This window comes from Brassica napus, chromosome C9 (assembly GCF_020379485.1).
Source record: "Brassica napus cultivar Da-Ae chromosome C9, Da-Ae, whole genome shotgun sequence".
Lineage (NCBI taxonomy): Eukaryota > Viridiplantae > Streptophyta > Magnoliopsida > Brassicales > Brassicaceae > Brassica > Brassica napus.
The window spans coordinates 5,909,498-5,921,530 of record NC_063452.1 but is presented as its reverse complement, the minus strand read 5'-3'; the positions used below and the strand labels follow the sequence as shown (position 1 = coordinate 5,921,530).

Below are 12,033 nucleotides of genomic sequence, written 5' to 3'. Positions count from 1 at the left end.
CAAAAGTAATCTTACAGATGGAGAAAAGGCTGGTGATGAGAGAACTCATTGTGGGTTTTGTTGTTGTCACTGTGAACCGTGGTGAGCTTAGGCTTAGTACATATTATCAACCGAAGTAGGTTGATTATTAAAAGGGTTGATTTAATTACCGGATTGATTATTTATGAGTGACTAAGTAATCATAAGAGTAAAAAAACAAATGCAACATAACGATCAATGACAGGACGTTACAATTTACTTGTTTTCACATTATTAATTTACAAAGTGTCTTATAATCAATCCATTAATCTGACGCGAGTTTGTCGGAAGTGAACTTTAAAACAGGAAACGTTACAACGGCTACTACACGAAAATCAAAAAATGAAATTTGCCTTAATTCATTTTTTATTCCTTTTTTTGCTAATTTCCTTTTTATTTGAATTAAAAGAAACGGCTACTTAAAAAAACAAAACAAAAAGAAAATTTCAGACACGCACACGCTGTGTCCGCGTCAGCTTTGTTTCCATCTTCTTACTGGGCTTTTTATCATTGGGTCTTCTTACTGGTCTATATTAATAAGTTTACTTGTTTAGTAGATTTGAAGGTCGCACCAAGTTTTGCCCATAATGTTATTAAGATTTAAGATACCATTTTTCATTTAGGAAAGAAACCAATCATAGCTTTCAGACTCAGGGTTAGACAAGAGAGCTTAAGACACTCACTTTGACATCTTCCAAGACGGATGCTAAACAATTATATTGTACACTCAACAAACCTTGTTACCATTTTGCAATAAGTTTTTACTCTTTTTCAAACAGTAACACATGAAAGCCAACAACAAAAAAAACATAGTCAAAGAATTGGTTTGTTATAAGAACAATCCAAAAGAGAGTTTTGGTTACACACATATTCACTTTTACCAACTACAACCACAAAGAAAGAAAGAAGAAACCAATGGAACAATAACAAAAAAGAATAATAGATCCAAAAGCAACATAGTCTTCTTGCAAGGACAAGACTTTTCAAACATTAATATCCATTCGCTAAGATCTACTACCACTACCATTGTGCTGGAAGTGGCGGTAACGGAAACACTACCGCTATGATTAGTATTGGTTAGTCTACTTACCAATACTATAAACGGGACCGACATAATCAGAAAACATCCTATGAATCCTTAATTCAACAAAACTAGAGAAAGTAATATTATAAAGCTACTAACTTAATTCCAGAAACACCCAATAATACGATAACGTCATCAGAGTGTAAACAAAGACATAAAAAGCAAGTTGCTTTGGTGAAAAAAAAGAACATATTGGGATTTCAACTAACAAGTTGACTCTTAATCCTCAAATCCACACCAAGGGATTTCAACTCACACGTGCACTTCATCTTAATCGTCAAACTCATATCCACACCACACAAAACTGTCGTCGCCACTCCAGCGAAGATCAGCAAACTCCTTAAAGCTCGATCGAAAACCGAATAGACCACCAACAGGAACCTCAATAGCACATCCTCCAGCAGCAGCAAACGGAATAATACCTCTCCACCAAAGTTGGTACCAAATCTCTCCACCAGGTCGCACGTTCACATGACCAACAGCAGGAAACGAGATGGTGCAGGTCTTGTTTGAAAGCATGACAGTACGTTTTGAATTCCCCTCGTAGAGAATAGCTTCGTCAGCGCCAAGAACAACCACCATTTTAGGGGCCTTAGGGGATAATGGAGACTTAACTTGAAAAAACCCCCATCAACACCTGAACATTGCAAGAATCACAATAAACAAAAAACTACCACTCATGAACAGTGGCACAAGGAGTTCCATCTTGCATAGCGATGGGAGAAGTTGGTCCACGAAGAGACCGTTAAATCGTAAGTTAAAACCGGAGATGATTCTGATGAGATAATTTAAAGAGAACAAATGAAACGATGAAGATGATTTTGATGAGATTTGGGCCTTTACCATACGACAAAGGGCGGTAACGATTTTGCTGTGAACCACCAACTAGAGGATTTGGTTGAGATACATCTGCATTTGATAGGGATAGATTTTTAGAAAGATAGTTAGAGTCGGTTGAGATCAATCAAGGTTTGAGATACAACTAGAATCAACAATTATTATTGAAATAACTAATGAATATGAAAACAAGGAAACGTACGGACCTGCAGACGAGTCAGACTCCCCACTGCTAATATAGATCGGACTTGTCGCAGATCCGCCACGAAGAACAGACAAGGGAGCCTGTTGAGATACACCTGGAATTGGAATTGGAAGAGAGTCAACACTTAATACGGAAACAACTAATAAAATGTAGAATCTAAGAAAAATGTAGTTAGAGAGTACCTGGTGATCGGCCACCGAGAACAGAAGGATCCATGTTCCTTCGGAGAATGGAAAAATCAGTTGGAACGGATGAACAAACCTTTGACTTCTTTAGCAAGCTAGAGTTGGAACGGATGAATTAGCTTTCTCAAGAGGAAATCTAGAGATTTTTTGGGGAAAAATTGATTTAACGAACACAACGGCTATTTATAGTAGATTATAATAATAGATTTTGGCGGCCACTTACAAGGACAGAATCGGAAAATCAAAAGATCTAAACCGCGTTTTGAAAAAAATTCAAATTTATTGGAGGTAATTGGAAATCTTTTGAAAATCCTGAACGAAAATGGCGTCCTTCTCAAACAATGACGCGGCACTCAAAAGTTGGACACTAATAATCTTAAAATTAAATAGATGGCAAATAAAATAAATACTATATTTTATCGTAAAGTTTACGAATCAAAGTAAACTACTACCAAAAAAATATCACAACCACCAAATAAATACAGAGAATTTTGATTATTAACAAACGACATCACCAAAATCAAATGGCCTTTATTAGATTTAATCTATCATTTTCACACAAATTAATTTTTAAGTAAATAGGTATGCATCTATTATGATCATCAACATCTTAACAAGTAAGAAAAAAACTTGTATGCATCTATTAAGAACATCATCATTGTCAAAGAATCATCAGGTCTGAGAAAATATATGTATTAGCTAAAGAACTATCAACCAGGAAGAGAATCCAATCAAGTAGAGTGTGGACAATATATAGAACAGCAGAAGCAATTAAAGACCAATAGATTCAATATGTAAAAAATACGAACGTGCCTCCTCGGTAAACCCATGAATTATCTCATGGGAGGAACAACTAAGTTGTTCAGAGATCATCATCGGAGGCAGTTCGAGGGAGGCATAGTTGTGAGCCAACCCTTGTACTTCTGTCGGAAACAGAACGCTATTTATATTATAAGAAGAAAACCCTAGCTCTGACTATGGGTCATACGTGCGTTATATGGGCTTTTTATGGGCTTGTATAATGTCCAGACCAGCTCACGGTTTTTATGTCCTCAGCCCAGCTATTATTCTTTTAATATGACTGCTCCGGTTAAGCCCGTTTTCTTGTGATAAAACACCATTGGTTGTGGAGAATGATCAAGAGAGCCGCAAGGCAAGTGGGAGGAGCAGAAGTTGATGCTGATGGATTATCATAGTGCGAACAAAAAAAGACCGATACACAACAGCTGATAAACACGTATGATGAGATTATCATTGTCTTGTGAGATATCGAGAGATTCCAAGATATCCCGAGATTTATATGATCTATTCAACAGGAATTACTATCACGTGTGGAGAATGTAAACTACTTTATATATGAACATATATACATACAATCGAGTTTGCATGCATATGTGTACAGCCTTGTCTTGAAAGAAAAATATTGTATATAATCATAGTTGGCATCACGGTTTCTGTTTCTGAATAAATGTCAATATATATAATATCCTATGTGTATATAGAATCATCCTTTCTGGTTTTCGTCGTGGTGAATTTCCTACCAGATATCTCGACTTACCTCTCAGCCCTAAAAGAATTTCAGCAGCTACTTTTCAGCCTTTCCTTGATCGAATAACGTCGAAGCTCCATTCCTGGACTGTTAAGGTGTTATCTTTTGCTGGAAAGGTTACGATGATCTCCTCTGTGATCTACGGGATGGTTAATTTTTGGAGTTCTGTGTTTGTCTTGCCTAAATGATTTTATGCAAAGGTGGATTCTCTTTGTTCGGGTTTCCTTTGGAAGAACAGTACAACCTCTGCTTCAGGGGTAAGAGTTTCATAGAAGCATATATGTACTCCTAAAAAGGAGGGAGGCCTTGGGATCAGACTCCTTGAGGAATTTGAGATGGTTTTCAGGTTGAAAAGGCTTTGGTTATTTTTCTACGGGTCAGGCTCTCTTTGGGTTCCTTGGTTAACAAGTAATTGATTCAATGGAAGGAGTTTATGGCTTATAAGTGATGCGCCAAGGTTTTCAAGCACTGTGAGGAGTATGCTTCAGCTAAAGGACCAACTTCATAACTTCCTCCGATGCAGGGTCGGAGATGGTAGCACAGCCTTGTTCTGGCATGATTACTGGACTGAGCTGGGTCCTTTACTTCAACCTTACGGAGCCACGGGTCCCCATTCTTTAAGGATACCGCTTAACGCCACCGTCTCTCAAGTAGTCAACAATGGTCATTGGCATCTACCGACAGCCCGTTCTGAACTCGACGTAACGCTTCAGATCATCCTCTCTACAACGACAGTCCCGTCTACAGCTCACGGTGCTGATGTATATTTGTGGAGGAAAAGCTCTGGGGGTTTTGGCCCGTCATTCTCCTCTAGGGTGACTTGGGAAGGAATACGAATTCCTAGTCCTCTGGTTCAATGGTATTCAGTTGTTTGGTTCAAAGAGGAAATTCCTCGTTGTTCCTTCATCTCTTGGACGGCTTTCCTAGGTAGACTACCAACTCGTGATCGTTTGATCTCATGGGGTCTATCTGTTTCTCCAGGTTGTGCTTTATGTTCTTTAGCTGATGAGTCTATAGAACATTTGTTTTTTCATTGTCCATTTGCGGTTGCTACTTGGTCTCGTTTATGTGGCAGGTACTTGGCGTCTCCTCCTGCCTCACTTGCTGAAGTTGTTCTCCTCTGCCAGCAGCTCCCTGGATCTCATGCCTCACGGGCAGTGACTGTGCTCAAGCTTCTCAACCAAGTGATCATCTACAACCTTTGGCGCGAAAGGAATGCTCGCATCTTCACCAGCGTGTCATCATCTGAAGAGGCGTTCTTTCGAGTAGTGGACCGTGCCATGAGAGATAGACTGCTGTCATTATCTCGGCCTTCATCCTCAGCTCCTCATCCTTCTTTGTTGGAGTTGTACTTTTGGTTCCTTTCCCCTTATAGTTAATGCTACTCTCTTTATATTGCTCTCTTCCTTGCTCTTTTTCTTTTTTGTAATAAGTTGTGCTTCACAACATTGTAAACTCTAAAAAGTGGTATAAATCTTAACATTTACACCAAAAAAAAAAGTATATAGAATCATCCATAAAAAAAAATTATTATGATTATAGTTTAGATGCGGATGGTTTATTATTTTTCATAAAATACATAAATATGTTTGATGGTAAAAATGTAAAATAATACAAAAAATGTTACACTTTCTCCTGATAATTCGTATATGAAAGTAATATTAGAGATTTTGAGAAAATTCATCCATTCATGTAAATATTTTAGAATTCACAAAATTAATTACATATATGGAATTTAACAGTACAACTTATCTTGAATTCTTCCACGATAGTAACTAGTAATTTTATAATCAAAGATTCAAAATCACCCACACAAAATAGCCCAAAGACATCAGCATTTTGGGCCAAATATTTCCTAAATGAGCCCATTACATAGAACGTATCATCGTCCCATATCCCTCTTTCACTCAGTTAATTATTTTTTTCACCGGCACCTAGAGTTTCTCGATGGCTATTAATTAATGCTATTGTAGTATAAAATTTCCTTTGTATGCTATTTTACGATATGAAAATGATTGACATCACTTAACATCATTTAACATCACTTGCCATATAATCAAATGAATATTACAAATAGCAATTTATGGAAACTAATTTTCGAAATTTTAGAAAGATTAATAATTTTTTGTTTATTACATTTAATATTTATAAACTATAAAATACAATGAACGAAATTTTATTTAAGATAATTATAATTGTTTTATACTCTACTTGATGAATTGTGTTCGAATATAATTATATAATAACTATTTTAAATATTACAAAATCCAAAAATGTCTATTAATATTATTTTTAAATTATTTATCGTTGTTTAAAGAATAAATTTATCATAATTTTAAAATAATTTATAAAATGCTTACAAAATGCAAGGCAAAGTTGCATTTTCAAAAGTTTAGTCGAGATCTGGATGAAAAATCCTAATAACTGGTAAAGAAGGGAAGCCACAAACAAAAATATTGAATGTTGTCTACAAACAAGTTTTTCAGAATATTTCGTAGTCACGGTACGTAATTTTAATCTATTTTTTTTTTCAAATACAAATTTTAAAATAAATAAACTGTTGCAATTATTTATTTTTTGTATTTGCTAGATGGGTTGTGATGAGTTAGGAGACCGATGACGGTATGTCAATTTAATATTATTTCATGTTCAATAAAATTTAGAAATTTATAAATCTATCAAATAATGTTAACCCGTCAAATTGCTTACAAAATTTATTTAGTTTTTTGCAAGTTTCTAATTGAATTTGCTTTCTTTATCGAGAAATGTACTTCATAATTTATATTATTTATGGATAATATTTTGATTTTTACTATATTTTCTTTTATTATGTCTACATAAATGTTTGTTTATTATTTATGGAAAAATAATATTATTCACCTAAAATAAAGAATTACGAGACATATACAATACAATTTTAATTAATGATAATATAAAATCTGTTACTTCTAAACTATACACTGTTTATTCTATTTTTTGAATGAAAGTATCTTCGTAAACACACAAAATATTTTGTGACGTTGCAATTATACATACACACAATATCTGTCTCTTCATACTGACGTTACTGTGTTCTCTCTCGTGAGGTACGGACCGAGAAAGAACACAGGGTGCGGGCTGGTCATGTTCTTATGCCCGCACAGGGTGCGGACCGGTCACCTAGTATATTATTGAAGTTGAAGTACACAATGAGATTGTTCAGAAATTTGAATAGTAGTTTTAATAAAATTTGTTTGGATATATAATAGCAGTATTTATTATTTGTATTTTCATATTTCACTTAGTTTAACATCTATATTATTAAAACAGAAACATCGTATTAGATCTAACTTTTATTTCGTAAGTTTTTAAATTAAATGCACCTTCCTACTTTATATTTAAACCTACATTAAATCACTAATAATATTTTCTTGATACTACTATAATGTTTCCAAACAATATACTCATTTATTTATACTACTATCTATGTTTCCAAACAACACTGTAATTAATTTGGTGTCTAAACAATATAAAATATTAGAATTCATCTTTTTAATATTTCTAACAATTTTCTTTTAAATTATTTAGATAAATTAAATGATTGGAAAAAAAATCCAAATAATTTATAAAACAACGAAAATAAATAGAACTTATCGTTACAGGTTTAATAAATACTACAAAACATTTCAATCAATAATAAATTAATTAAATTAACATATTACTTTATTTATATTTACTAAATAATGGTTATATAATTGATTTAAGTAACATAATAATTCAATAATAGCCATTACATAATATATATATATATATAAACATTATACATTGTACAATAAATATAATAACAAAAATAATTATGAAAAATGTTCAAAATATTTGTATCTAAAGAAAAATGTCTAACACTAATTGTTAACATCAAATTTAAACCGATTATAATATAAATTATTAACAAGATAAATTACAAAAAACAATTATTATAAAATTAATAAAGCTATACAAAAAGGAGTAATATGATCAAGACATATTTATAGTTGTCAGTTATTTTATATCTATCATTTTTTCTATCAAAATTTTGTAGAAACGTCATAATTTCATAAAATTGCAAACCAATGAACTTTAAAAATTTGGATTAAAAGGTGACAAATTATGAAACTATAGAAATTTAAATCAAATTAGATATATATTGGCCATCCATCAGTTCAATCGGTTAATCTCGGGTCTTAATGATTTTTTAAATGAATATTTTTAAAAATCTATTTTGAATTGTCGGATCACTTGATTAACCGGTTAGACTGCGGATTCGGTTCGAATTCAAAAGCATTGATTTAAATGAAAAAATATTATAAATACAAAAAAAAATTCTTATAAAATAACAAAATATTTGTTCAGTTATTAGTAAAAAAATTGTCATAAAATAATCTGCGCTTGCAAAGCGCGGATCAAGATCTAGTTTATATTATTAAAGTTGAAGCACACAATGAGATTGTTTGGAAACTTGAATAGTAGTTTTAATAAAATTTGTTTAGATATATGAATAGCAGTATCTATTAATTGTATTTCTATATTTCACTTAGTTTAACAATTTCATTAATTATATTACTTTAACAATAATTCACATCATTAATTATTTTGTTTTTTTTGACAACTCACATCATTAATTATATTACCATAATAATTATATTACCGTAAAAATATGCACTATTATTATGGTAGTACTATTATTAATTATATTATCATAATAATAGTGCATATTTTTATTTATTAGTTAATCAATAGTAATTGTGTGCCAATTATAAAATCAAAATGTTAAATAACTAGGTTTTGCATATGATTAAACGTTTGATTTAGTTTGTTTTATTAAAACATTTTTATTTGAGTTTCAATCGGTGGAAAATTACGTAGCCAAAAACATAATTTAAAGATATGTTTTTGTAAATAAAATAATAACTTAAATCAAAATAATAAAAATGTGCTACATTTATTGCCATTTAACTTTCACTCCATATAATTATTTTACTTAACAAAAAACTCTTTATATTTCACTTATTTTAGCCAATACATAAAAATAGATTTTTTTATTAGTTTATAAAAACAGTTATAAATGAACATTATCTATCCATTTATGTACATGTTGTTCTTTTCGGATATCGTTTTTTTTTGTTTTGAAACAAGGTCCCACTTAAATATTATAAATTTATGTGTGGGTTTTGAGTTGGATCATTCTGGATCTGGATGAATTCAGTTTTGATGTATAGGAACCTAAAAATATCTAAATAACCAATGTAATTAAAACGTATTTGGATATTTGTAACAAAATAGCCATATTACCTGATTCGGTCCAAGTCTTTTGAATATCATTAGTTATATTATGATACATCTAAAATATATAATACTAATTATGAAAAATAAATATCGATGTATAAAAATGTACAAACCAATATCTGCGCGGATCAATCTCTTGTTTGTATTAATTATAGAGACAATTTGCTAGATATACTGAATTGAAGTCAAAATTGGTGAACTACCCTATGGGTATGTAAAATAAAAATCTCTGTAGCACTTTAAGCATAAATTGACTATTTTATCCATGCCCCAAACCTTTCTACTCTCTCTCTCTCTCTCTTTCTCCATCTCCCATCCTCACGTTTATCTCTTTTTCCGGCAACTCTTTCCTCTCACGATTAGTTTATTCCTAATCTTCATTGAAGTAATATTTTTTTAAAAAAAGCTTGCGTGCAGTCAATCTCATAATCAATTATAATCATCACACCATTTCTATATTAACCTGTTCCTCCTCACTACATCTTCATCACCGTCATATCCAATAACTTTGATGTTGGATGCGCCAAATATGCCAGTGAATCATGGTCTCAAAGAAACCCAAACCTTCCAAAGGAATTGCGACTATTCTAGGATTTCACTGCTTCAGAAAACTACAACTAGTCAAGAGGAGAGGGAAAACACAATACATAAGGACAGAAGAAACACAATATATTATTTAGAATGTTAACAAAGTACGATTAAAGGTAAATTGTTACATTACATATTATAGAAATTGTTAGTTGATAATTTATTTAATATAAATATATATAAACAAAAACAATAACATCAAATCTAATATGTTATTTCCATATTTACCACAATGTTAGATTTTTTTTTTTATATATGCTACAATAGTTGTTAACCGCTAGGATTATAATAGTTGAATAGATAATGATTAAGTTAACACGATAACATATTTTGTACCTTCTAACAAAAATATATATCAGTTAACGATAGCTAGTTTTAGCATTTTAGCAATCGATATAAAAAATGGTAACATATTTTGTAACAGTTAACCAAACATGTATCAGCTAATGATAATATATTTTATAAAATGTTAATACAAATTTCAATGTAAAATGTTATACACCTTGTTAACCTGTTAACTTTTTTGTAGCATCTAACAAACTATTTACCAGCCAACGCAAGCTACTTATTAACATTTTACAAAGAATTTTAAAAAACTGTCAATATGTTTTGTAACAGCTAAGTAAACATTTATCAGCTAATGATTATATATTCTGCGAAAAAATAACGACATCCATCAGTTAAGTAACATCTTAACCAAAAAAGCATCTGCTCACAATACTTGATTTGTAGCATCTAATCAAACAATTACCAGTTAATTGAATAAATATCGACTACAAAAACTCATAACTGAAAGGTTAGATTCAGGTTTCATCAATGTTGAGAAAACCCACTATTTCTTGAGTATACAACGCATCAAATACAACCATGTTCTCTTACTAGCAAGCGAATCAAAAAGATCTCACATATATGTGCAATGGAATCGCTTAGAACATTCATATCATAGTTGAGATTGAGTAAAAAGATATAGAAGCTGGATAAAGATCTCTAGCTAGATTGAGGGTAATACTTGTTAAATTCATACTCTGTTAACCGAAACATATGTACTTAAAACTGATTGATATCGTTGAAAATAGAAAAGATAAGAAGAAAACATTTGTAGATTAATAGAAAAGAAATTGTGTTGAGTGATTTTAAGAAAATACAAGAAAGAGAGAGAGAATGAAGAAGATTGTTCGGGCAGAATATACAAGATATAGAAAGAAGGAGATAGTTTGGGCATGGGTAGTTTTGTATTAAAGAAATATCAACAGTGTCAAAATTAGTGTTAGGGTAGTTTGCAAATATTGATTTTTTTGGTGTATATAGAGCCTACTTTCTCTTAATTATATATATTTAATCAATAATATTTGAAATAATAGATTTATTTATAAGATCCATGTATTTTACAGTAATATTAAGCTAAAATTAAATATAAATTGCTTTAAACTATTAAAATAACACTTTTTGGGCAGAAAAAAATAATTAAAGTTAACATTTTTTTTATGAAACATATGAAGTAATTTTTTTTCTTACAAGGAATTATTATACAAAATTATGATAACCACATAAAAAGGAAGAAAAACAATACAAAATTCTAAATACTATAATAATTTTTCTCTTCTCCGTAACAAAACACTATAGTAAAAGAAAAACAAGAAATGAACCATTCGATTAAGAGGATGGGCTATTATTATAGTTGTTATTATTATTACTAGCCTTGCCTAATGACTGTAGATCCTGTAGACGATCGGTTTCGCTAGCTGATTCTAGCTTTGGTTGAACTTCTGCCGGAGAAAACATAGAAGTAGAACGAGACGAAGAAGTTGATGTAGGTTGCATCGTTGAGCCTCCGGTGTGACCAAAACGCAATGGAAATGACACTTGATCATATAAAGATTGTTGTTGATGCTGAAATTGTTGTTGGTGATGAGCCAACTCCAAGTGACTGAAGTTGTAAGATTGCATCAACAGCTGAGAATGAACGTTTTGATCCGAAGCATGTCTTACGGGCAAAAGGGTACTTGTAGAACCCGAGTTTCTTAACTGCGTTGGTCTCTGAACAGTTGTTTGATGTACAGATAGTGTTGGGGCGATTGAAGCTGGTCGAACTAGTTTAACGTTTTCAGGGAAGTTTAGTTTGGCTTTGTTGCCTCTAAACCGAAGAGCAGCTTCGTCATAAGCTCTTGCAGCTGATTCAGCATTGTCAAATGTACCGAGCCAAACTCTAGCCGCTTTGAAAGGATCTCGAATCTCAGCCGCCCATTTTCCCCACGGTCTTTGTCTC

At 31.7% G+C, this 12,033-nt stretch overlaps 3 protein-coding genes across 3 annotated transcripts in view; 1 reads left to right on the top strand and 2 right to left on the bottom strand.

Moving 5' to 3' along the window:
* Nucleotides 1-1,171: 1,171 nt before the first annotated feature.
* On the bottom strand, nucleotides 1,172-3,256 carry LOC106402890. The gene is made up of 4 exons (XM_022709091.2): nucleotides 2,327-3,256; nucleotides 2,146-2,238; nucleotides 1,946-2,011; nucleotides 1,172-1,739 (listed from the first exon to the last, which is right to left on the bottom strand). The coding sequence occupies exons 1-4, from the start codon at nucleotides 2,358-2,360 to the stop codon at nucleotides 1,570-1,572; spliced, it is 363 nt and encodes a 120-aa protein (XP_022564812.1). The 5' UTR covers nucleotides 2,361-3,256; the 3' UTR covers nucleotides 1,172-1,569.
* Nucleotides 3,257-4,357: 1,101 nt separating this feature from the next.
* On the top strand, nucleotides 4,358-5,257 carry LOC106403267. Its single transcript, XM_013844113.1, has one exon. The coding sequence runs from the start codon at nucleotides 4,358-4,360 to the stop codon at nucleotides 5,255-5,257; it is 900 nt and encodes a 299-aa protein (XP_013699567.1).
* A 5,969-nt stretch (nucleotides 5,258-11,226) lies between these two features.
* LOC106403266 (ethylene-responsive transcription factor ABR1-like) overlaps nucleotides 11,227-12,033 on the bottom strand; it is a 3,167-nt gene continuing 2,360 nt past the window's right edge. The window contains exon 3 of the mRNA XM_013844112.3: nucleotides 11,227-12,033. This exon is cut by the window's right edge and continues 124 nt beyond it. Coding sequence (XP_013699566.1) covers nucleotides 11,421-12,033 — 613 coding nt within the window. The 3' untranslated portion in view covers nucleotides 11,227-11,420.

Bases quoted from the DNA above. Each gene is read 5' to 3' on its own strand.
- LOC106402890 (XM_022709091.2), bottom strand. From the start codon at position 2,360: ATGGATCCTTCTGTTCTCGGTGGCCGATCACCAG. The intron at 2,239-2,326 runs GTACTCTCTAAC...TTCCAATTCCAG, and splicing joins TCTCGGTGGCCGATCACCAG to GTGTATCTCAACAGGCTCCC. The intron at 2,012-2,145 runs GTCCGTACGTTT...TATCAAATGCAG, and splicing joins GGAGTCTGACTCGTCTGCAG to ATGTATCTCAACCAAATCCT.
- LOC106403267 (XM_013844113.1), top strand. From the start codon at position 4,358: ATGCTTCAGCTAAAGGACCAACTTCATAACTTCCTCCGATGCAGGGTC.